The 24,364-nt window shown below is 43.1% G+C and overlaps 1 protein-coding gene across 3 annotated transcripts in view; it reads left to right on the top strand.

Annotated features, from left to right (window-relative positions):
• The window catches only part of LOC125457382 (rho guanine nucleotide exchange factor 26-like), a 195,735-nt gene that overhangs the window by 132,664 nt on the left and 38,707 nt on the right, over positions 1–24,364 (top strand). For all 3 annotated transcript variants that reach the window (XR_009446682.1, XM_059651205.1, XM_048541525.2), the window contains exons 11-12: positions 1,983–2,137; positions 20,144–20,353. Coding sequence is in view for 2 of the 3 variants with exons in the window: in XM_059651205.1 (XP_059507188.1) it covers positions 1,983–2,137; positions 20,144–20,353 (365 nt within the window). In the remaining variant the exon portion in view is untranslated. The remainder of the gene's footprint in view (positions 1–1,982; positions 2,138–20,143; positions 20,354–24,364) is intronic.

Raw genomic sequence — 24,364 nt, 5'->3', positions numbered from 1 at the left:
CTCCTTAGGTAAAAACTGAGCTCAATACTCCTTGTATGGTCAGACCAAGATCTTGTACAATTGCAGTAAGAATCCCTGCTCCAGTACGCAAATGCTCTTGCTATGAAGGCCACCTGCCTTCTTCACTGCCTGTTGCAACTGCCTGCTGACTTTCAACAACTGGTATACAAAACCACTCAAATCTCATTGTGTCTCCTCCTCACTCAGTCTGTTGCCCATCAGATTATCATCTGCCTTCCAGTTTTTGCAACTGAATTAGAATTAGAATGGGCTTTATTGTCACATGTACTCAAATGAGTACAGCGAAAAGTTCACAAGTTGCCACTGATGGTGCCACCCGGGGTACAAGATACCAAGGGACAGATTCTTAAGTACAAATCTTTAGGGAAAAATAAATTCAAAAAATAAAGAAATTAAAAGTCCAGAAATACAGATCATAGGAATAAATTTGAAAAATAGAGAAATGGAAAGTTCAGAATAACAGTTCTTCCAACTCAGTCCATGCTAAGCCTTGACTCCAGACTGTACAGGGCTTCACTTCAAGGCTCTTGAAGACGGGAGACTGCTTTGGAATCACCTCAAGGGTGGAAGTCCACATTGAGGCTGAATTTATATATGGGTTAAAGTTGCCGACAATTTCATCTGCACTTTTATTGCTTGCAACTCTAATTTCCTGTTTAATGTCTTCTTTTCGCTACCACATTTTGTGGGCCTGTATGCAACCCTACTATTGCTTACTAGTGTTCTTTGGTCTTTCTATGCACTACCCATACAGATTCTACTTCAGCAAAGCTAATATCCTTCCTCACTGTCGCATCAGTGTCCTGTTTAACCAGCAATGCTATCCTAACTCATTTTCCTTGTCATCTTTCCAAAAAGCTGTTTACCCTGGATGTTCAATTTCCATCCCTGGTCAATGTGTAGCCATGTTTCTGTAATCCCAAATATATCAAACCTATTTTTGTGCATGTGCATGACTAATTCATTGACTTTATTGCAAATGATCTGTGTATTAAGGCACAGCTTGTCTTTCTAACCCTGTTTAATCCTGTCCACATTATTTTGCACAATGGCCTTGTTTGATTCTTGCCCTTGAATTCTCTGTCTAACTTGCTTCTTATTTTCCATTCTGTCTTTTGTTTTTCCCTTGTTTCTCTCTTTACCTCTTCTCTGTCTTCTAGACTTTGCTGTGTAGGTTTCTGTAACTTGCCATTTTGTTCGAACATACTCAATAGAGAAAAGTTCTATTTTATTGCATTTTTCATTATCTGCAAATTGAAATATTTTGGAATGTACTTTTGGATATTTTTGTGAATAAATTTTTTCCCCCAAAGAGACACACTGTGGGAGTTAACCTTCATCAAACAGATGACAGCAACTCAAACAGATGATTCACCACCTCCTTCTCCAGGGTAACTCGAGATGGCTATTAAAAATTGGACTTGCCGGTGACATCTTCCACATCATGAAAATGAAGTTTTTATAGCTATAAAGCTATTTTACCAGTTGATTATGTGACAGGCCCAGGCAGGAAGTCCTTTAGATCTCAGCAGGCAGGTTGAAAAAGTCTATTTCGCATTGTGTTGTCTCTGTCCAGTACTCATGAAAAGCCCAGCATCATCCTGCTGAGTTTAATTGGATTTATGCAAGGGGAAACTGTTTGAGTTGTTGTAGCAGTAGCCTATGATAAGTGACAAAGTGCTGAAGGTGTCACTTGCTTATCTGAGAAACTGAATTTCTGAGCGTTCCCAGAGGCATCTGTCACAAAAGTAAAATAATAAATTCTTCGGAGATCTGAACAGATCATTTGTTGAGTGACAGGAGACATCCAGGTGCTCCATCTAAATCCAATTGCGAACATTCTGAACAAGTTAATTTTCTGGCTTTTTTTTTATTTGAGGAGGGAATCATTACATGGCAGCAATATTTGTTATTGGCACCCTTTCTCTCTGACCTGACAATCTGGTATTTTCTTTTCCCAGCCATTTCCCCTGGTCTCTTCCTCTCGATTTTTGTCCAAGCGAGGTGAGCTCATGGGTTTCGTCGAGGACACAGGGATTTTTTCCAAACGCATGTCAAGGCAGCAAGTGTATTTCTTCCTGTTCAACGACGTCCTTATTGTCACAAAGAAGAAAAGGTAAGTTAATGCTTCCCACTCTCCCTTCTCCTTTACTCCTGACCCTTCCCCTTGCCTCCCACTCATCTATTCCCCTCTTCCCTTTGCCTTCTCTCACTTACCCATCTCCATCATTTCCCCTGAGTGTATTGACTCACCTAGAACTGGTTCTGTAGGAGATCAGCACCCTTCACAAGGAGGATCATCGGGCTATTTTTAAACAAAGTGTTAACAAAGCCAGTGTGTGGTTCTAGCGAGTTCAAAAGTCACATGACACCAGGCTATAGCCCAACAGATTTATGTGAGATCACAAGCTTTCGGAGCATTGTCCTTTCACCAGGTGAAGTGAGGAGAGCACCCAGGCACTGACTTTATAATCACTGAGATGAAAAGATAAAAAAAAAACGGTGTGAGTGGAATGTCAACGGACCGAATAATAAGTCTGTGCAGGTGATCAAGGTGTCAGAAGGAGTGAGTACAGACTCAGCAGCTGAATAACAAGCGAAGGGATGAACTATAGTCCGATCAATTGAATTTAGAACAGTACAGCACGGTACTGGCCCTTTGGCCCACTTTAATTATAAAAATTAAGGTAATGCTAGAGAAAAACCCAATGACTGGAATAAAAACCGGAAGAACTGCGGATGCTGTAAATCAGGAACAAAAACTGAAGTCGCTGGAAGCTCAGCAGGTCTGGCAGCATCTTAAAGAAAAACATCAGACTTAACGTTTTGGGTCTAGTGACCCTTCCTCAGAACTGATGGTAGCTGGAAAAACATGCAGTTTATATGCAGAAAGTAGGGAGGGAGATGGGTAGGGAGTAAACAACAGGATAGAACATGAAGAGAGAGCAAAGCAGTTGGACAGATAAAGGAGGTGATAACAAAGTGGGCTGGGAGGTTGAATAGTTGTTAATGGGGACTGTTAGTGACTAACAATAAGTAGTATGTAATGGCAGGCTATGTGGTAACATGGCCTGGTGTGTGGGGTAGGGGGTTAGGACATAGAAGAGCTTAGGTCCTAAAATTATTGAACTTGATATTGAGCCCAGAGGGCTGTGGGCTCCCCAAACGGAAAATGAGATGTTGTTCTTCCAGCTTGCACTGAGCTTCACTGGATCACTGCAGCAAGCCAAAGGCAGAGATGTTGACCAGGGAACAGGGTGGTGCATTAAAGTGGCAGGCAACAGGTAGCTCAGGATCTTTTTTGCGAGCAAAACGTCGATGTTCAGCAAAGCAGTCACCCAGCCCATACTTCACCTGCCCAGTGTAGAGGACACCACATTGCGAGCAACAAATGCAGTAGTCTAGATTCTGGGAAGCACAGGTGAAATGTTTCTTCACCCATAAGGTATGTTTAGGCCCTTGGATACTGGGAACGGAGGAGGTAAATGGGCAGGCGTTGTACCTTCGCTGGTTACAGAGGAAGGTGCAGTGGAGCTGTGGGGAGCGGTGCTAGAGGTGAAGGAAGCGTGGACCAGGGTGTCCTGGAGGGGAAAATGGTCCCTGTGGAAGGTAGACATGGGAGGGGAGGGGGATATGCGTCTGGTGGTGGCATCTTGCCGGAGATGTCGGAAATAGTGTCTGATGATCTTCAGGAAGTGGATGCTGGTGGAATGGTAGGTAAGGACAAGGGGAACCTTTTCCAGAATCTTGCCTACTGCTCTCACTGTTCACAGTGTGGTGTCCTCTATGTTGGGGAGGCCCCTAATCATTGTACCACTTAGCTTGAATCTATGAGCCTTGGTTTTTGAACTCTCTGCCGAGGGAAACAGCTTCCTCCTGTCTACCATCTCTCCACCCCTCACAATTCTGCATTCCTCAATCATGTCACCCCTCAGCCTTCTGTGTTCTGAGGAAAACAACCCCAACTTCTTGTAGGGAAAAATTACTGCAAATGCTGGAATCTGTACAGGAAACACTATATGCTAGAGATCACAGCGAGTCAGGCAGCATCCATGGAGAGAGAGTAAGCTAATGTTTTAAGTCTAATGGACTTCATCAGAGCTGAAGTGAAGTGTAGAGGGGACAGCATTTATGCTGTCACTTCAGTGGGATGGGTTATTGAGCATAGGGTGCTGGTGGAGAAAAGACGCTGATAGTTCAGATTACCAATTTTTATAGATGCACCTTAGAAAGCATTCTATCTGGATGCATCACAGCTTGGTATGGCAACTGCTCTTTACAAGACTGCAAGAAACTGCAGAGAGTCATTAACACAGCCCAGTTCATCATGAAAACCAGCCTTCCATCCAGTGACTCCATCTCTACTTCCCAATGCTTCAGGAAATCAACCAACATCATCAAAAACTCCCACCCCATTATAATCTATTCCACCCTCTTTCGTCAGACAGAAGATGTAAAAGTTTGAGCACACATACGAACAGATTCGAGAACATCTCTTCCCCGTTATCAGACTTCTGAACAGACCTCTCAAATGTTAATTCTGATCTCTCTCTCTCTCTGCACCATCTTTGCAGCTACAACACTGTAATGTGCGCTCAGTTCTGCTATCCTGATGCACTTTGCATGGAACGATCTGCCTGTACAGCACACAAAACAACACTTTTCACTGTATCTCAGTACATGTGACAACAAATAAATCAATCAAAGGTTCACCACTGCTCGCTTTTCAGGAAAACCAGACAGGAAATACTGCTCACATCCCAGGAATAAATAACAGTTTACAGTAAAATCAGAGCAGTAAGCTGGGCGAGTATTTCAAGATCACAAGAGATATCTTCTATCACAGATCAGGGATTGGATTCTGAGTTTGTACAACAAGAAGTTGCATTTATGTAGTGCCATCAAACATCCACTCAAGGTGCATCACAGAAACATTACCAGAAACATTGTAACACCAAGTCTCATAAAAAGCTTTTGGGGCAGTTGAACAATGCATCGTCAATGAGGTAGATTTTAAGAAGTTCCTTAAAAGTGGAAGAAGTTGTATGAAGATTTGGCAAGCTTTAGGCAGGGAATGGAAGGCCCTATCTCCTCGACAGCTGCAGGCTTGGTCTTCAGAGGCAGAGGGATTAAAACCAGGCAAGAATCATAAGCGTGCAGAATTCTCAGCGGATTGTACCTGACTTGTGTGGCTGAAGTTTTCACTTCCTGAGCCATCAAGGAATTCTGAAACTGATCTTTTCAAACAATCATACCACTGCATGACACCTCAGAATAAAGGGTTAAGCAGCACAATTAGTGATTGTTTATCTCCACACTCCAGAAGTCATTGGAACTCTGAATTCCCAGAAATATTTCTCAACCGATGCTACTTGCAAAATAATAAGAACCAGTGTCTTCAGTAAATAGAGGCCCCATAATTTGAAGAAGGCATGCTTTTCAAGAATTGTTTATTTCCTCATATAATTTCAGGGAGTTGTTTGCTTGCAAAGAGAAAGTTAAAAAAAAGAGTGCTGCTGGGAAGAAGGAGGTAATAAGGTCTTAAATAGCCAAGCACACTAAAAGGGAAGGCTGTTACTTCTCAAAACGTGCTGGCCTGCTTTCAAGTGGATGCAGCAACCATCCAGCATAGATCAGAAGCAGATGTTTTGCAGAAACTTGGAAAGCTGACAGATGTATGTGTCCCAATTGTCACTCGTTGCTATATGCTGGCCGTGCCCAAAGTATAACAAACATAAGTGCAGACTTGGATTTATAAGAACAGGGTTTTGTAATGGCCGATGACTCACTGCCACAGATTTGTTCAGAATTTCTGAAGTTGTTGACAGTGTAGTTGACAGTAACCAGCCTGCCATGATTACTTATCTCTAGCTGCCCTGGTGAACAGCCTTCTCCTTATTCCTCCGGCAACCCCTAGAATAATGTTTGCTCCAGCAATGATATTTGTTGGGTAATTTCAGGATCAGGAGAAGGTCATTCAACCCCTCAAGCCTGACCTATATCTGTGATAGCCTCAGCGATGGTAATTTGTTGTTAAAAGGCATCAGCAAACCAGATTTATTTTGAGGAAAGGAAATCTGCCATCCTTACATTGTCTGGCCTATATGTGACTCCAGACCAACGGTAAGGTGATTATGCCAGAATGCCCTATAAAATGGCCAAGCAAGGCCCTCAGTTTAAATATGGATTGGCTATGAATTCAGCAACAGTCACATCCCATAAAAGAATTGGAAAAGTAATTCCACTGACCTGATAGAAGTTTATAAAATTATGAGAGGCATAGATAGGGTTGACAGTCAGAATGTTTTTCCCAGCGCTGAAATGTATAATACTAGAGGGCGTGCGTTTAAGATGAGAGGGGGAAAGTTCAAAGGAGATATGAGGAGCAATATTTTTACACAGACAATGGTAGGTGTCTGGAATGCGCTTCCAGGGGTGGTGGAGGGGGGCAGATACGACAGAGTTGTTCAACATGCTTTTAGCTAAGCATTTGAAGAAGTAAGGAGTGGAATAATAGGGACCATGAGCAGGCAGAAGGGATTAGTTTAACTTAGCAGAACATTCAGCACAACATCGTGGGCTGAAGGGCCTGTTGCTGTGCTACACTGTTCTTTGCTCATAGAATCCCTACAGTATGTGAACAGGCCATTCGGCCCAACATTTCCACACTGCCCCTCTGAAGAGCATCCCACCTGGACGCATTCCTCTACCCCTGTCTAACCCACCTCACCTAAACATCCCCGGCACTATGGGCAATTTAGCATGACCAATCCACCTACGCTGCACATTTTGGACTGTGGGAGGAAACCCACTCAGACATGGGGAGAACGTGCAAACTCCACACAGACAGTCACCCAAGGCTGAAATCGATACCTGGGGCCCCTGGTGCTCTGAGGCAGCAGTGCTAACCACTGAGCCACTGTGCTGCTGTTTAATGACCTACCTTAATTCCATCTCCCTTGATACCACTACCTAACAAAACTATATCAATCTCAGTCCTAAAATCATGCTCCACCTTTGGTAGACCGACGTTTGTAGACAGCGAATTTCCAATTTCTGCTGCTCTTCATGAGGCGAAAGAGTTGCCAATTTTTGCGTTAAGTTGTCCTGGCTCTGCTTTTCTAATTCTGTCTCCCTCAGTTTGAAGGTACACAACAGTTGAACTATTTACTTTTTAGAAAGGTCACTGAGAAAGCAGAGGGAGAAAAGCTGTAAAGGCTTAATGTTACCACAGCCTGATTGTCTATGGATTAAATGGTAGTAAATCAATATCTAACGAGGAGGAGTGGGATCCTACCACATGATGGAATGGGAAGGCATAGATTCAGGAGCTGCTACAGCCCACAAACATCTATCAGGAACTGAGAGTTCATTGACCATCAATTCAGCAGAGAAGGGATTTAGAACATGAAGTTTTTTCTTTCTCTGCAGGGCAGTTTCTGGTCTGACCAGAGCGGTGTACCTGGCATTAACAAGTGATGGATAATGGGCGTAAGTTGCCACTACTCAGTTGGGACTTCAATGTACTGCACACTGCACCTCCCAGTCGCAAACCATTTCCACTCCCCCTCCCATTCTCTAGATGACATGTCCATCATGGGCCTCCTGCAGTGCCACAATGATGCCACCCGAAGGTTGCAGGAACAGCAACTCATATTCCGCCTGGGAACCCTGCAGCCTAATGGTATCAATGTGGACTTCACCAGTTTCAAAATCTCCCCTTCCCCTACTGCATCCCTAAACCAGCCCAGCTCTTCCCCTCCACCCACTGCACCACACAACCAGCCCAGCTCTTCCCCCCCACCCACTGCATCCCAAAACCAGTCCAACCTGTCTGTGCCTCCCTAACCGGTTCTTCCTCTCACCCATCCCTTCCTCCCACCCCAAGCCGCACCCCCATCTACCTACTAACCTCATCCCACCTCCTTGACCTGTCCGTCTTCCCTGGACTGACCTATCCCCTCCCTACCTCCCAACCTACACTCTCTCCACCTATCTTCTTTACTCTCCATCTTCGGTCCGCCTCCCCCTCTCTCCCTATTTATTCCAGTTCCCTCCCCCCATCCCCCTCTCTGATGAAGGGTCTAGGTCCGAAACGTCAGCTTTTGTGCTCCTGAGATGCTGCTTGGCCTGCTGTGTTCATCCAGCCTCACATTTTATTATCTTGGAATCTCCAGCATCTGCAGTTCCCATTATCTCTGACACTAAATATTGGACATGGTCTATGGTTCCTGTGCAAGAGGCCATGGACATTTTATAATGTCTTTCCCACTGGAAGAATGTTAGCGATTATAATATCTGTGACCTTAGTTTTGGAATGATGCTCAGAAAGTTTGGAATGCTACTTCTGCAGCGACATTACCATTCATCATGCTTCCCTGCCTTCTCAAAGAGAACCAATACCAGTGGTGAAAAATTTCCTTTTCTGAAATTACTCACTTTGTTCCATTTAATTGCTTTGAACATTTCACATCTGTTTCCTATTGTATTGGGCTGAGGTGATTTATAAGACTACCTGGTTTACCAGGATAACATTTTTCATGCTAAAACCTAAGGATATATAAAAAGAAAGTCAAATTAAACTACACTTTAAATTATGGCACTGAGCCCTAATCCTCCAGCAAATTGTTAAACTTGAGAAATACTTGAAACAGGAAGAATCCCTGATTTTATAATGAGCTTTTTCTGAAGAAACAGATGTCTTTTTTTGATGTTTGTTGTTGAAATGCTCTCCAAAATAGCCCCTTGCTCCTCTTTAAAATGATGCCATATCCATGCTTTAGATTCAAGAAGTGGCTGAGACCTGGCTTCATCTCTCAGCTGAACACTTTGAACAATACAGCACTCCCACAGCCTGGACTGTATATTCTCATCTGGGTTTAAACCCACAACTTCATAGCCACATGGTGTGAGTGCTACCTACGAATCTGAGAGAACACTGTCAAAAATGTTAGCTGTGGCTTGGATGGTTAGCACCCCTGCCTTTGAATTGAAGGTTGTTCATCTCAATTTAGAGCCTTGACTCCAAAATCTAGTATTGAGGTGCTGTTCTACTGTTTGGAGATATGGTTTCTCAGATGACAAGTCAGGAAAATCCCTGTCCACCCTGACAGATGGATGCAAGAGAATCTGATGTCACTATTTACAAAGAAGAACAATGGAGTCCTCCTTGTTGTCCAAGGTCAAAAATTAATATTCAACAAACATTTTGAAGATATCGTTTATTGTAGTGCCATCTCTGGGAATGTTGCTGTGTCCACATCGGTTGCTGTGTATCCATAGAACACAGAACATAGAAAAGTACAGCACACTACAGGCCCTTCGGCCCACGATGTTGTGCCGTGGAATAATCCTAATCCAAAAATAAAATAACTTAACCTACATTCCCCTCAATTCACTGCTGTCCATGTGCATGTCCAGCAGTCGCTTAAATGTCACTAATGACTCTGCTTCCACGACTTCCACTGGCAAAGTATTCCATGTGCTCACAACTCTCTGGGTGAAGAGCCTCCCTCTGACATCTCCTCTATACCTTCCTCCTAACACTTTAAAACTATGACCCCTCGTGGCAGTCAATCCTGCCCTGGGGAAAAGTCTCTGGCTATCGACTCTATCCATGCCTCTCATTACCTTGTACACCTCAATCGGGTCACCTCTCTTCCTCCTTCTCTCCAGAGAGAAAAGTTCGAGCTCAGTCAACCTCTCCTCGTAAGACAAGCCCGCCAGTCCAGGCGGCATCCTGGTAAGCCTCCTTTGCACCCTCTCCAAAGCCTCCACATCTTTCCTATAATAGGGCGACCAGAACTGGACACAATATTCCAAGTGTGGTCTCACCAGGGTTTTGTAGAGCTGCAGCATAACCTCGCGGCTCTTAAACTCGATCCCCCTGTTAATGAAAGCCAAAACACCATATGCTTTCTTAACAACCTTATCCACTTGGGTGGCAACTTTGAGGGAGCTATGCACTTGAACACCAAGATCCCGCTGTTCCTCCACACAGCCGAGAATCCTACCTTTAATCCTATATTCAGCATTTAAGTTCGACCTTCCAGAATGCATCACTTCGCTTTTATCCAGGTTGAGCTCCATCTGCCATTTCTCAGCCCAGCTCTGCATATTGTCAATGTCTCACTGAAGCCTGCAATAGCCCTCGATACTATCAACGGCACCTCCAACCTTTGTGTCGTCAGCAAACATACTAACCCACCCCTCAACCTCCTCGTCCAAGTCATTTATAAAAACTACAAAGAGCAGAGGCCCAAGAACAGACCCCTGCGGGACACCACTCAGCACTGACCTCCAGGCAGAATACTTACCGTCTACAACCACTCTCTGCCTCCTGTCAGCCAACCAATTCTGAATCCAGACAGCCAAATCACCCTGTATCCCATACCTCCTGACTTTATGAATGAGCCTGCCGTGGGGAACCTTATCAAATGCCTTGCTGAAGTCCATGTACACCACATCCATTGCTCGATCCTCATCAACCTGTCTTGTGACCTCCTCAAAGAACTTAATAAGATTTGTGAGGCATGACCTGCCCCTCACAAAGCCATGCTGACTCCCTTTAATCACGCTATGCTTTTCCAAATAGTTATAAATCCTATCCCTCAGAATTCTTTCCAAAACCTTGCTGACCACAGACGTAAGACTGACTGGTCTGTAATTTCCAGGGATTTGCCTATTCCCTTTCTGAAAAGAGGAACAACATTTGCCTCTCTCCAATCCACCATTGTGCCAATGCATCTTTGCATCTTTGCAAACCCACACTGGAATGAGGCCATTCTCAGCTTTGCAGCACCCAGGCGTGAAAAGAGGCAGTTGATGTGGGCCAAGCAAGAGTCTCAACATCCCTGCCTCAAGCAACACTATTCAAATAAGCAGTTAACAGACCTCTTGGCTAATTCTGAGACTTTGCTGAATGAAAATAACCAGGTTTCCCCACAGAAAAAAGTTTTGAAAAGTATCAGTCCACTAACTGGAGCGTCTAAATTGGAGTGTCCTTGGGATGCAAAAGTTTTCTGTTTTTTTTTAATTGAGTCATGAGATGTTGGTATCATTGACTGGGCCAACATTTACTGCCCTTACTAATTGCCTCTTGATCTGAATTGTTTGCTCAGCCATTTCAGAGGACAGTTAAGAGACAACCACATTGCTGTGGGTCTGCAATCGCATGTAGGCCAGACCAGGTAAGGGTGACGTATACCCATCTGTCAGAGAATTGAACCAGGTGGTCTTTTAAAGTGATGGTCACTGTTATTGCAGGCTTTCCCCCAAATTTTCACCAAGTTCAATTGTCGCCACCTGCTGTGAAGAGATTTGAAGCCAGTCACCAGAGTATTAGCCTGAGGTTCTGCTGACGAGACTAATGATGTTACAAGAAACCACAGCCTCCACTTGTGGATGGATGAATGTAACAGTTTCCTGTCTGAAGCTTGAATACAGAGAGCTAATAAAATTGGGACAACAGACCTGCACTGCTTAGATAGCTCAGCTCGTCAATTAGTTAAATTTAGAGTCAAACAATTGTGGGAGTGGGTTGTGAAATACTCTGCTGGTGGAGTGCAGACTCGATGGGCCAAATGGACTCTTTCTGCAGTGTAGAAATCCCATGATTCCAACTTGTCTATTCCACTTCATTGGATGTCAGTTTTGCTTGTATTTATTGCCTATACCTCGTTCTCCTTAACTGCCCATCACAAGTTACCCTCAACAAGGGCGGCGGAGTTGGGTTCTTCAGCTGTTGCAGCCTATTTGGTGTAGGTAATCCCAAAATCCCAGGACTTCCAGGATTTTGACCAAATGACACATATTTCTAAGTCAAGATGGTGAGTGGCTTGAAGGAGAACGTGCAGGCGGTGGTGTCCACTTGTAGCTGCTGCCCTGGTCCTTCCAAATGCAAGAGGTTTTGGTTTTGGAATGTGCAGTGTAAAGAGTCTTGGTGATTTCCTGTCGTGATTCTTGTAAATGATTGCTGCTACAGCAACTGTACCTCGGTGGTGGAGAGACTAAATATTGAGTCACAGATTTGATGGGTCGGATGGGTTGCCAGTCAAGTGGCTGCTTTGTCTTGGATAGTGTCAAGCTTCTTAAGCATTGCTAGAGCTGCACCCATCCAGATTAATGTAGAATATTCCATCACTATCTTGACTTTGCTTTATTGGACAGGCTTTGTGGAGATAGGAGGTGAGTTACCTGCTGTACAATTTCCAACTGCTGACCTGCAGTTGTAGCCACAGTGTTTATATGGCTGGTCCAGTTCAATTAATAATCAATGATTATCCCCAGGATGTTGATAGTGGGGTATTCAGGGATGGTAATGCCATTGATTGCCAATGGTGATGGTTATAGCCCTTTTTGGTCATGGCTGGCACTTGGGTGTGAATGTTCTTCCCATTGATCATCAGAATCTGAATGTTGCCTAGGTCTTGAAACTGGCTGACTTCATGTACCCGAATTAGAGCAGAGAGGATACATTCATTACACATATGGTGGATTTATTTACAACCTTCGCGTCTGGGTGGGTGGAAATCCCATCCCCTGAAAACTGCCAGCCATTCAATGAGGACAGAAGTCTCATCCAAAGTCAATTACTGGCCACATGCTTGTTAAATAGCTGTGGGACAAGTAGGCCCCCAACCCTTACTCCTGAGAGAGGGATCTCTGGATGTAAGTTTGCTCGCTGAGCTGGAAGGTACGTTTTCAGACGTTTTGTCACCATTCCAGGTAACATCATCAGTGAGCCTCTGGTGAAGTGCTGGTGTTATGTCCCGCTTTCGTTAGTCTCAGTACAGGAAGGGTCACCGGACCCGAAATGTTAACTCTGTTTTTCCCTTCACAGATGCTGCCAGACCTGCTGAGCTTCTCCAGCATTTTTGTTTTTGTTTTTGTACCACTTAAACCTTGGCTCCCTGCTAAATGTTCGACTGCTACCTGATACTGTAGGTGGATAATTGAAGGAGGGAAGGAATTTGCCATTACCTTTAGGCTAAAACAAACTATTGAGTTGGGCGAACAGAGTCTAAGGAGCCTGACATCGGGCAAAATGTTAAAGGAAGTTTCCAGTGGGAAACCACCCTAATCATGCTAGGTGGGAATGCTTAAAATAGCTTTAAAAATTGTGAGTAAGCCATGTAGCGGAGAGATTAATGAGGAACTTAATTCAATGGAAAAGGACACCAGGAATTTCATTGTTGTCCATGTTATTTTAAATTCTCAAACTGCAACACACACTGGATAACCTCAGATCCTGAGTGATGAAAGTTCATGCAGATTTATTTTGTAATCGACATTACAATTATGCTGTGGCACTTAATGATTCCCAGCTACACTTTATGCACCACTGAAAATGTTGGAAACGTTTGTTCTGGTGCCTGGAACAATGGGAGTACCATAAAACCTGGTCTATAAGACCAGATATAGGGACACGTATCACACATATGGATTTAACACTGGGTGGGAGTTGAAGGAGTTTCACTGAGAAGACAATAAAGTCTGTTGTATTAGTGTTGCACAACATTTCATCTATAGGCAAGGACCCAGAATTTCACCACACAACTTTATGTTGACACCTCACTGCAGTCCTCAGGGAGAGCTGCAATGTTGGAGGGTTCCATCTGTTGCTTGAGAATGTCATGGCATGATCTTACTGAAAGCAGTGTATTGTGTAAAAGAGTTGGGAATTCATGTTGCGGATATTGGTGAGGCCACTTTTAGAATACTGCGCTCAATTCAGGTCTCTCTGCAATAGGAAAGACGTTGTTAAATCTGAAAGTGTTCAGAAAAGATTTACAAGAATGTTACCAAGAGTGAAGGGTTTGGGCTGTAGGGAGAGGCTGAATAGACTGGAGCTATTTTCCCTGAGGCATGGCAGGCTGAGGGCTGACCTTGTAGCGGTTTATAAAATCATGAAGGGCATGGATAGGGTGATTAGCCAAGGCCTTTTTCCCAAGGTAGGGGAGTCCAAAATGAGAGGTCATAGGTTTAAACTGAGAGGGGAAATATTTAAAAGGGGTCTGAGGGACAACTTTTTCATACAGAGTAGTGCACATTTGGAATGTGGGTATAGGGAATTGCAATGATCTTCAATACCACTGTACAAACCAAACAGTTTATTTTAAAGCGTGATTTTTAAAAACCTTCCCTGTTGAGAAATGTGAACAATCACTTGGGAGTCTTCCTGCTCTAAGTTCCAAAATACCATAGTATTGATTTGGACTCATTTTGAGTGAACAATTAGTTTTACATTGTTTCTATATTTTTATCTCTACGCTAAAGGTTGAATTTATCTGCTAACATAGACATGGACTAGGGTGAGGGTGGGTAGGGGTGGTGTGTTGGGGAATGACTGTACAATTCCTGCAGGGATTTCATGAATAACATTTACATCCTTCTTGAGGTGTTCTGACCAAAATGCGGCAGAAAACCACCAGTTTTGACCCAGAGTACTGCACGGCAAACGTCAGCCGTCTAATTCATTCACTATTAAAGAGAACGTTTCTAAATGATAAATTCAAATTGAGGGAAACTCTTACTTTCTGATGGAAGGGAAGTGTCTTTATGTTTCCCAGATGGGAGAAGACAGCCTGTCTTTCTGATTGTTCCTTTTATTCCTACAAATGGCATTTGTTTTAGGCGAAGATATACTCAAAATTATTTATGTGTTGTACATAAAATATAAGTGAAATGCAAAACATTTCAAATTGGACATTGTGGAAAATACATTAAAATATCACTTTCTTAATTAAACTAAATGTGACATTAACCATATACATTCCATTACAAGCAGTTTGACGAATTCTATGAGTTCCCAGCGCCTTTAGTGCACTATAACTGAAAGGCCTTAGATTGAGGCCTTTCCCAGTGTGCCCTTGTAGTGGCTGCCCCAATCATCAGTATAACCCTAAGCACATAACTCCTGGACCTTGGAATATGCCAGTCTGCAACACTCAGTCAACGACAATGTTTCACACTCAGAGTCCGATAGTTTTGGGTGTACCAAGTTCACGGTCCTCCAGGATGTGGCTTGACATTTGGTCCCAGTGAGCAGCACATTGAGGCCAGAAGCCTGAATCACGGAGCTGCTCGGGACAAAGCTTGTTAGAAGAGATTACATCTTTGTAAACTGCATCCAGGCAGGTGTAGCATTTAGTGTTTTTAACCTCATTTCAGATGCAAGTACTTCACAGAATCATAGGGTGGTATAGCAGGGAGCCATTCGGTCCATTCAGTTTCTCCTTTAGGTGGAGCTAGTTTGTTTTTCAAAGTTCTTTTAAGTGAGGTGGGTTTCACTGGTAAGGCCAGTATTTGTTAACCGTCCCTAATTACCCTTGAACGAAGTGCCTTGCTGGAGTATTTCAGCAGGCAGATAAGAGTTAAGCACATTGCTGTAGCTCTGGGGTCACATATTGACCAGACCAGTTAAAGATGTCACATTTCCTTCCCAAAAGAGAAGGTGATGTCTTATTGCTGTTATTGCCAGACTGTTATTCTAGATCTGGGGACCAGGGTTCAAATCATGCCATAGCAGAAATGGAACTTGAATTCAATCAAAAATAAAATCTGGAATTCAGCATTAATAATGCCTATGGATCCATTGCTGATTGTCGGGGTAAGAAACCATCTGGTTCACTAATGTCCTTTAGGGAAGGAAACTGTCATCCTTACCTGGGCTGGTCTACATGCGACCATACACCCACAGCAATGTGGTTGATTCTGAACTGCCCATTGAGCAATTAGAGATGGGCATTAAATTCTGTACTAGTCAGTGACACCCACATCTATGAATGAATAAACAAAATGGGACGTGGTGAACCAGATGGAGTTTAGAACAATTGTTAGTAGCTTCAGGGCATCATCTCTGAGTCTAGCTATCAATTCTACATTAAACTGAACTAAATTCCACCAACTGCCATGGAGGGTTTTGAACAATGTCCTCAGAGCATTAGTCTGGGCCTCTGGATTGCTATGCCATTGATATCACTCCACGTCACAAACTCCTTCAATTTATGGCACTCTTATTGTTCTCGCCCCGTAGCGCAATGCATTATGTAAAAATGAATTCTTCCCGTTATCATATTGACCACATTTTGGACTGATTTGCACACTATCCAGCAATTTGGAACAGCATGAGGTTGTGACAGTGGCAATATAAATGCCACATCTTTCCTTCTTAACCTCTACCAGTTAGTGGAATTGAGAGATCAGGCCGGCAACAATTGTATCATTCAATATCTCCATTGGATTTAGAATTTAATTGGTTGGCAATGGGTTTAAGGACAATGCAGACTGAAAGGTCACACTGAGACACATTAGCAACACAAAACTTCAGTCAATATTGAATCCTTTCTACAAAAAATATCTAAGAACAGGAAACATTGCATTTGTATTATGATTAGACACATTGTGTATGTTGTCCATCATGTTTCTTACATTTCAACAGTAATTAAGATGAAACATCAGTGACTGAGAAATACTTCGGGACATTCTGAAGGTAGTGAAAGGTGTTATATGAATGTGGGTAGTTGTTATCTTCACAGATGTTGATTGAGCTTTTTTTTTAAAAAGAAATACAATTGAGATATCTTTAATTTTCAGCTTCATCTCATGACCAGGTATTTTAACAGTGTGGATTGAATCAATATTCACGTCAATTCTTTTCAATGAACCCAGAATGCAATTTGAAAAACTTCATAGTCTGGCTGAACATCGCAGTATTTTCTTCTCAATCATAAAGATGTACTGCATGGAAACTGACCCTTCGGTCCAACTTGTCTTTGCCAAACAGATATCCTAAATTAATCTAGTTTCATTTGTCAGCATTTGGCCTATATTCCTCTAAAGCCTTCCTGTTCATGTACCTATCCAAATGCCTTTTAAATCTTGTAATTGTACCAGCCTCCACTACTTCCTGTGGTAGCTCATTCCATACATGCACCACCTTCTGCATGAAAAAGTTGTCCCATAGGTCCCTTTTAAATCTTTCCTCTCTCACCTTAAATCTATACCCTCTAGTTCCGGACTACCCTACTCTTGGGGAAAAGACCTTGACTATTCACCCTATCCATGTCCTTCATGATTTTATAGACTTTTATAAGGTCACCCCTCAGCATCCAACGCTTCAGGGAAAATAGCTCCAGCGTATTTAGTGTCCCCGATAGCTCAAACCCTCCCACCCTGTCAACATCCTTGGAAATCTTTTCTGAACTCTTTCAAGTTTCACAACATCTTTCCTATAGCAGAGACCAGAATTGATTGCAGTATTCCAAAAATGGCCTAACCAATGTGTCCTATATAGCCATTCAAACCAAAACCTTCTGATGTCCATCAGTCACAAATAATGGATGTGTCCGATGCTAGCTCAATCCTGAAGCCACATGTGCAGAGCCAAACAAAATGGCCTGGTGCTGACCCAAATGATGAGCGACTAATTCGCTGTTCATCTTGCCTGGATAGTGAAGTTACCGCAAAAAGATTTGTGTCGGCTTTGTGCACTGGACTTGACTTTGCTGCCAATCTAAACTGCACCCAACCCAATTTGTGTTGAGCTACTACGGAAAGGTGTTCCCTCAAACCGATAAATTCTGGTCTAAATTTGGCCCAAGGCTCCAGAAGAGAAGTTATTGGCCCCAAACTTGTCCCCACTTGGAATGACCGTATTACATTTTGCAAACAATACCGCAGTTCTGTTAAAAAAAAGTACAACCTTCCCTCATTTACTCATACATTCAGATCTTTTTGTAATTCCTCAGGAAACAGGTTGTCAGTAATGAAAGACTTGTCAAATGCTCAGTAAAAGACAAACATTTCCACAAGAGATAACACATTTTCATTTACACCCCGTAATTTTCTTTATGTTGTTCATCTGGAATTTTCCAAAGACAATTCCAAGAGTGCAATGCACACAGCCCTCTCAGCCCAGCCCCCTCGACCAATGCAAGCTGCTTTCAATCAACAGGGGTCTGTTTATGATCTGCTATCTTAAAGTCATTCTTAATTGGCCAAAGAGGCCCAGGGCAAGGGTTTGAGATTAAAGCTGTAGTTCTCTTAAAATGAAACTATATGGAATAACTGCAGCACTAAAAGAGACTTCAACCCATTTGGACCATACTGGCATTTACTAATTCACACTGACTTTGTTACGTCCAGTGAGTGGATCCATCCATTTTGCCATCTCAAGGGAAATACTCAGCACATCAATGCTTTGCGGGGTTCATGGTGGTCCTATGAAAGGTGCAAAATCACTCCATACCCAAGTTTCAGTTCAGCGACATTGGAGCAGTGCAAAATGTAAAACAGAAGGTGTTGCAAATACTCAAACAGGTCGGACAAGACATGTAAAGAGAGAACTAGAGTTTCTAGTTGTGACCTTTTATCACAAACATCATGAACCTCTCAAGCCTGCATTACTATTCATTTGATTGAGGCTAGTCTGCCTCATCAGTCCATCTGTTCCCCTTTGTTCCATTACACCCTAATGTCCCTATCTACAAAAGAAACTATCACTGACTGCAGTTTTATTTATTCCCCGCCTAAATAGCTTGCCAATGCCCATTGTGTGAGGAAGTCCTTTGCAGCAATAACTTGGCTTTAAATTTAGGATTGTGGTCTCATGTTCTGGGCTCCACAATCAGAGAAAATAACATTGGCCGTATCTCTTTAATCACTTTACAAATCTCTGTTAAATCAACTTTTGATCTGCCACATTCAAAGCTAATCTAGGCAAGTTGCCCCTCATAATGTAATCCCCTCCCAACCTCCCAGGCAGCATGATGACACTGTTGCCTCACAGTGCCAGGGACCTGGGTTCGATTCCACTCTTGAGTGACTATCAATGTGGAGTTTGCACATTCTGTCCATGTCAGCGTGGGTTTCCTCCAGTGCTCCGGTTTCCTCCCACAGTCTGAAGATGTGCAGGTTTGGTGGATTGGCTGTGCTAAATTCCCCATAGCGTTCAGGGATGTGTGGATTAGGGGGCTGGATCTGGGTGGGATGCTTTGAGGGCCCATGTGGATTTGTTGGGCCGAAGCGCCTGTTTCCACACTGCAGGAATTCTATGATCAGATCTAAAACCTTGAGTTAAGGTGGGAGTCCTTAAGCATCTTACCCATTGATGAGGGCCTTCCCAAATACAGCAAACTTTGTTTTAACTGGCATCTTGGGAACTGGTAGTCTTGATGAACTGGCACAAAAACATATATATGAGACACCAGAAGTTTACTGTATTATCTCGATCTCTGAAAGTAAGTTAAGGGTGCAAGTGAGAAGGCTCTCTGCCTGAAAGATTTATTTAAGGCGAAGTTGCATTGCTACTTAAGTGATATATGCTGTAAACAAAGTATAACAGTCATTTGTATTCCTCCTGGACATTACATTTCTATCATTTAGTGTGTTTTTAAATTCATTAAAAACTGAAAGAACTGTGGATGCTGGAAATCAGGAATAAAAATAGAAATTGCTGGAAAAAATCAAGCAGGTCTGCAGCATCTGTGAAGAGAAACCTGAGTTAACGTTTTGGGTCCGGTGACCCTTCCTCAAAACTGAAACCTTAACTCTGTTTTCTCCTTCACAGATTCTGCCAGACCTGCTGACCTTTTCTAGCAATTTCTGTTTTTGTTCCTGATTTCCAGCATCCACAGTTCTTTCAGTTTTTAATGAATTTAAAAACATTAACTCAGATTTCTCTTCACAGATGCTGCCAGACCTGCTGAGTTTTTCCAGCAATTTCTGTTTTTGCTTCTGATTTACAGCATCCACAGTTCTTTTGGTTTCTATTTAGTACTTAACTCACCACATCCCTTCTAGGCATGTCCAGCTTGAAAACGTTCTGCTCCTCTCTCCTTTACATTGATTGTGTGGACCTCATGATCAACCAGAATGTTTGATCAATTGGTACACTCCTGCTTCCATAGATGTCAAATAATAAAACATTTGCTGTAAATCAAACTGGAAATGAGCTATCCAGAAGTAGCTGGTTACTAGAAATTTCTACCTGAATGGGATTCAAGATCATTCGACTGGAGTGAGGTTTTGGTGGGGAGGAGGAGGGAGAAGTTCTAGTTGAGGTTAAGTTGCTATTTGCTGTCTGCAATGATTTTTTTTTGTGTGTTCTATGTTGTTCCAGTGAGGACAGCTACAGTGTGACTGATTACGCCATGACAGACCAGCTCCAGGTGGAACCCTGTGACGCTGAAGAACTGAACCTGTCTCCTATGAAGACTGCTTCTGGCATGTTATATTCCCGGCAGAGCTCCATCAACCACCTCTTTCGGCTCACCATGCTGAGTAACCATGCCGGAGAGAAGGTGGTGATGGTGTTTGGAGCAGAGTCACCGTAAGTAAATCCCTTCTGGGTTTTGTTTGCAAATGTCCCCATCCTGGTTTTCAGGTCACTCTGTTACCATGCCCACTCCTGCCTCCACCAGCTGAATGGCTTTAAGAGGCTTTCCATTAAACCTTTTTGACAGAGCATTTGATCCTTTTTTTTAGCATTATTCATTCACGGGATGTGTGGTTTGCTGACTGGGCGGGCATTTATTGCTAACTGAATCGTTACTTAGACTATATGAGAGGGCAGGTGTCAACCTCATTGCAGTGGGTCTGGAATCACTGTAGACCAGACCAGGTAAGGACAACAGATTAATTTTCCTAAAATACACTAATGAACAGATGGGTTTTTAATGACAATCAACACAGAGTTGTGAATAGGCTAAATTTCTGCTTAAAGATGTTTTTTACTTTATTCAAATTGTCCCAAAGTCCCCAGAAATTATCCTGGACTTCTGTGTTTCTAGACCAGTGTCATTACCACTACTCTATTACCTCCCAGAAATAATAACGTCAGAATATTTCCTCAATTGGCTTAGCCTCGACAATGTTTTGTTGAACACTCTGGGGATGTTTTACTGTGATAAAGATGCTGTTACAATAAAAGTTGCAGTGCAGGACAGCACTGTACAGAGGCTCAGAAAATGATACTGCGGATGGGCCCACTCAACCTGTGCAAGTATGTCTCCTTGTCAATGATGGCCACCAGTTCTGTCACAGAAATGTGGTGCTGGTTCATTGGAACAAGCTATAAGACAGACTCACAATGTCTCTTCCCAGTCAAGGATAGATGGGACCTAGATATTTCTGGCTGTAACTGAATGAATTTCCAAGGATCCCTGGCACATTCCTTTAAGACTCAGAATTCCCAGTCAACAGGGTTTCTGCTAGGACCTGGTAAGGTCATAGTTTTGGAATGGCAGCTTCTTTCCGTCTCTTCCAGAACACTCACGTAGGAAGGGGGTTAGTAGTCTACCTTTGATCTTCCCACCTCACGAACCTGGATGCCGTCATAAAATGAAAGAATGGCAGGGTAAAGAGCTTAAAGACTTACACTAATTGGCAAAATAAACCAATTTGAAGGTGAGGAAACGGTTTCTTTTATTGTGAGGGTCCATCCTCTAGAATGCAATCCCTGAAAGGAGTGATGGAAACAAATCAACTGTCAACATTTCCTGAAAATGAACAATAATTGAAAAGGAGGTATTTACAGCCCAATGATGAAAGAGCAGTAGAGACAGACTGATTTTCAGCTCTCTCAAAGAGCCAGAACAGGCCTGATGGGCTGAATAGTCTAGTTATAAAATGATTCTGTCCTATAATCCATAGGCCATCCAACAGAGAGGTGATGTACTGTTGAGAGTTATCAGGTCCCTCTATAATGCCAAATAGCTCTTCTCAGAGTATAGAATATAGAACATAGAACATCACAGCGCAGTCCAGGCCCTTCGGCCCTCGATGTCGCGCCGACCTGTGAAACCAATCTGAAGCCCATCTAACCTACACTGTTCCATTACCATCCATATGTTTATCCAATGACCATTTAAATGCCTTTAAAGTTGGCCAGTCCACTACTGTTGCAAGCAAGATATTCCATGCCCTTACTATTCTCTGAGTAAAGAAACTACCTCTGATTTCTGTCCTATATCTATCATCCCTCAATTTAAAGCCATGTCCCCTCGTGCTAGCCATCACCATCTGAGGAAAAAGGCTGTCACTGTCCACCTTATCTAATCCTCTGATCATCTTGTATGTCTCTATTTAGTCACCTCTTAAGCTTCTTCTCTCAGTGAAAACAGCCTCAAGTCCCTCAGCCTTTCCTCATAGGATCTTCCCTCCATACCAGGCAACATCCTGGTAAATCTCTTCTGCACCCTTTCCGAAGCTTCTACATCCTTCCTATAATACGGTGACCAGAACTGTACGCAGTACTCCAAGTGCGGCCGCACCAGAGTTTTGTACAGCTGCAACATGACCTCATTGCTGCGAAACTCAATCCCTTTACCAATAAAACCTAACACACCGTATGCCTTCTTAACAACCCCATCCACCTGGATGGCAACTTTCAAGGATCTATGCACATGGACACCGAGATCTCTCTGCTCATCCACGCTACCAAGAATCTTACCATTAGCCCAGTACTCTGTATTCCTGTTACTCCTTCCAAAGTGTATCACCTCACACTTTTCTGCATTAAACTCTATTTGCCACCTCTCAGCCCAACTCTGCACTTATCTATGTCCCTCTGTAACCTGCAACATCTTTCCACACTACCCAAAATTCCACCAACTTTCACGTCATCCGCAAATTTACTAACCCATCTTTCTACCTTCGTCCAGGTCATTTATAAAAATTACAAACATCAGTGGCCCCAAAACAGATCCTTGCAGTACACCCCTAGTAACTGAATTCCAGCGTGAACATTTCCCATCAACCACCACCCTCTGTCTTCTTACAGCTAATCAATTTCTGATCCAAACCACTAAATCACCCTCAATCCCATGCCTCTGTATTTTCTGCACTAGCTTACCGTGGGGAACCTTATCAATCGCTTCACTGAAATCCATATACACCACTTCAACGGGGCAGAATCAATTAAAGTTCAGCATTTGGAGGATCAACTCCATTCGGGATGACTTTCCTTCCATATTTTGTTGGCTACATAAAATAAGCTGTCATTTTAAAAAGAAATGAGCAAGCCTGTGCGTCTAAAATCCATCATCAGGCATCTGTGTCTCCTTACAGCATGAACATTGACAGTTCTTGGGCAGAGGGCAATGGAATCAGCTGTTACTGAGTTCAACAGTTCATGCGCTGTGCTGGTACTGTTGCTACAAATGTACACATAGGCTAAAGACACCAACAAATCCAGGAGTGGAATATAAAGGAATCAAAAGCCAGACTGGGCCACGATCTGGGTTAAGTCTACCGGCCAGCAACGTGGGATTCCTATCCAGAAAGGGAACAAATCCAGTGTATGACGTAGCACCTTTGATATGGGACATCATCGCATGATATTTTGCAAGTAACATTCTTAAACCAGATCTGGTACCCAACCACATGAAGTGATGCTAGGTCACATGACTAAAGGCTTGGTCAAAGAGGTAGATTTTAAGAGACGGCGATCGATGGGGTGTGTATTTAGACAGGACTCCACAGCCATAGGGGCTCAGGCAGCTGAGGACATGGCTACTACTGGTCAGACAATTAAACTGCAGACTAACTGAGAGCCCAGAATTGGAGGAGCACAAAGGCATCAGAGGGTGATCGGTCTGGAGGAGGTGATAGAGATTAGGAGATCAAGTGTCGCAATGGGTCAGGTGTCCATTGTATCTCTTTTAGAGGACCACATTCCCAATTTCTGAAGATCAGCAGGTGTAGGAGAATATTGCTGCTTGTAAGTGCCCTTCATTGATGCATACACCATCCAACACAGGCACATCTCTGCAGTTCTGAGGAAGGGTCACCGGATCTGAAATGTTAACTCTGATTTCTGTCCTCAGGTGCTGCCGGACCTGCTGAGCTTTTCCAACAATTTCTGTTTTTTGCTCCTGAGTTCCAGAATCCGCAGTTCTTTTGTTTGTCATACAGGCACAAATCGGGTTGTTCCTCGGGTTGAAATCTTGCAAACTCCCACCTAACATCATAATTGGATTTCTATCACCACACTGAGTGCTGATAGGATAAGACAAGGGAGAATGGGAGGGAGCTAGGAAGGGTGTATAGACATCAGGAGAGGCTTGATGGATTGTAAAGTCTATTTGTTGTAAAATTCTAAACAATGGAAATGGGCCGCAAATGTTGGCTTTGCCAGAAACACCTATTTCCTGAAAATGAGTGATAAACATTAAGTTTTTTTTTCCTATTTATTTTACATCACAATAAATAAAGGGGATTATAACAATGGAAAGGATCTGGTGATCCTGATCAGCCTTTTGAATTTTCCAGAATTCTTGGCCACATCTTGTATTTTCAATGCCACCTTGATTTCCATTTCATGGCATCTCATGTTTGGAGG

Source organism: Stegostoma tigrinum, chromosome 14, assembly GCF_030684315.1.
Source record: "Stegostoma tigrinum isolate sSteTig4 chromosome 14, sSteTig4.hap1, whole genome shotgun sequence".
NCBI lineage: Eukaryota > Metazoa > Chordata > Chondrichthyes > Orectolobiformes > Stegostomatidae > Stegostoma > Stegostoma tigrinum.
Note: the sequence above shows the minus strand (reverse complement) of the source record. Positions and strands in the feature narration are given on the sequence as shown.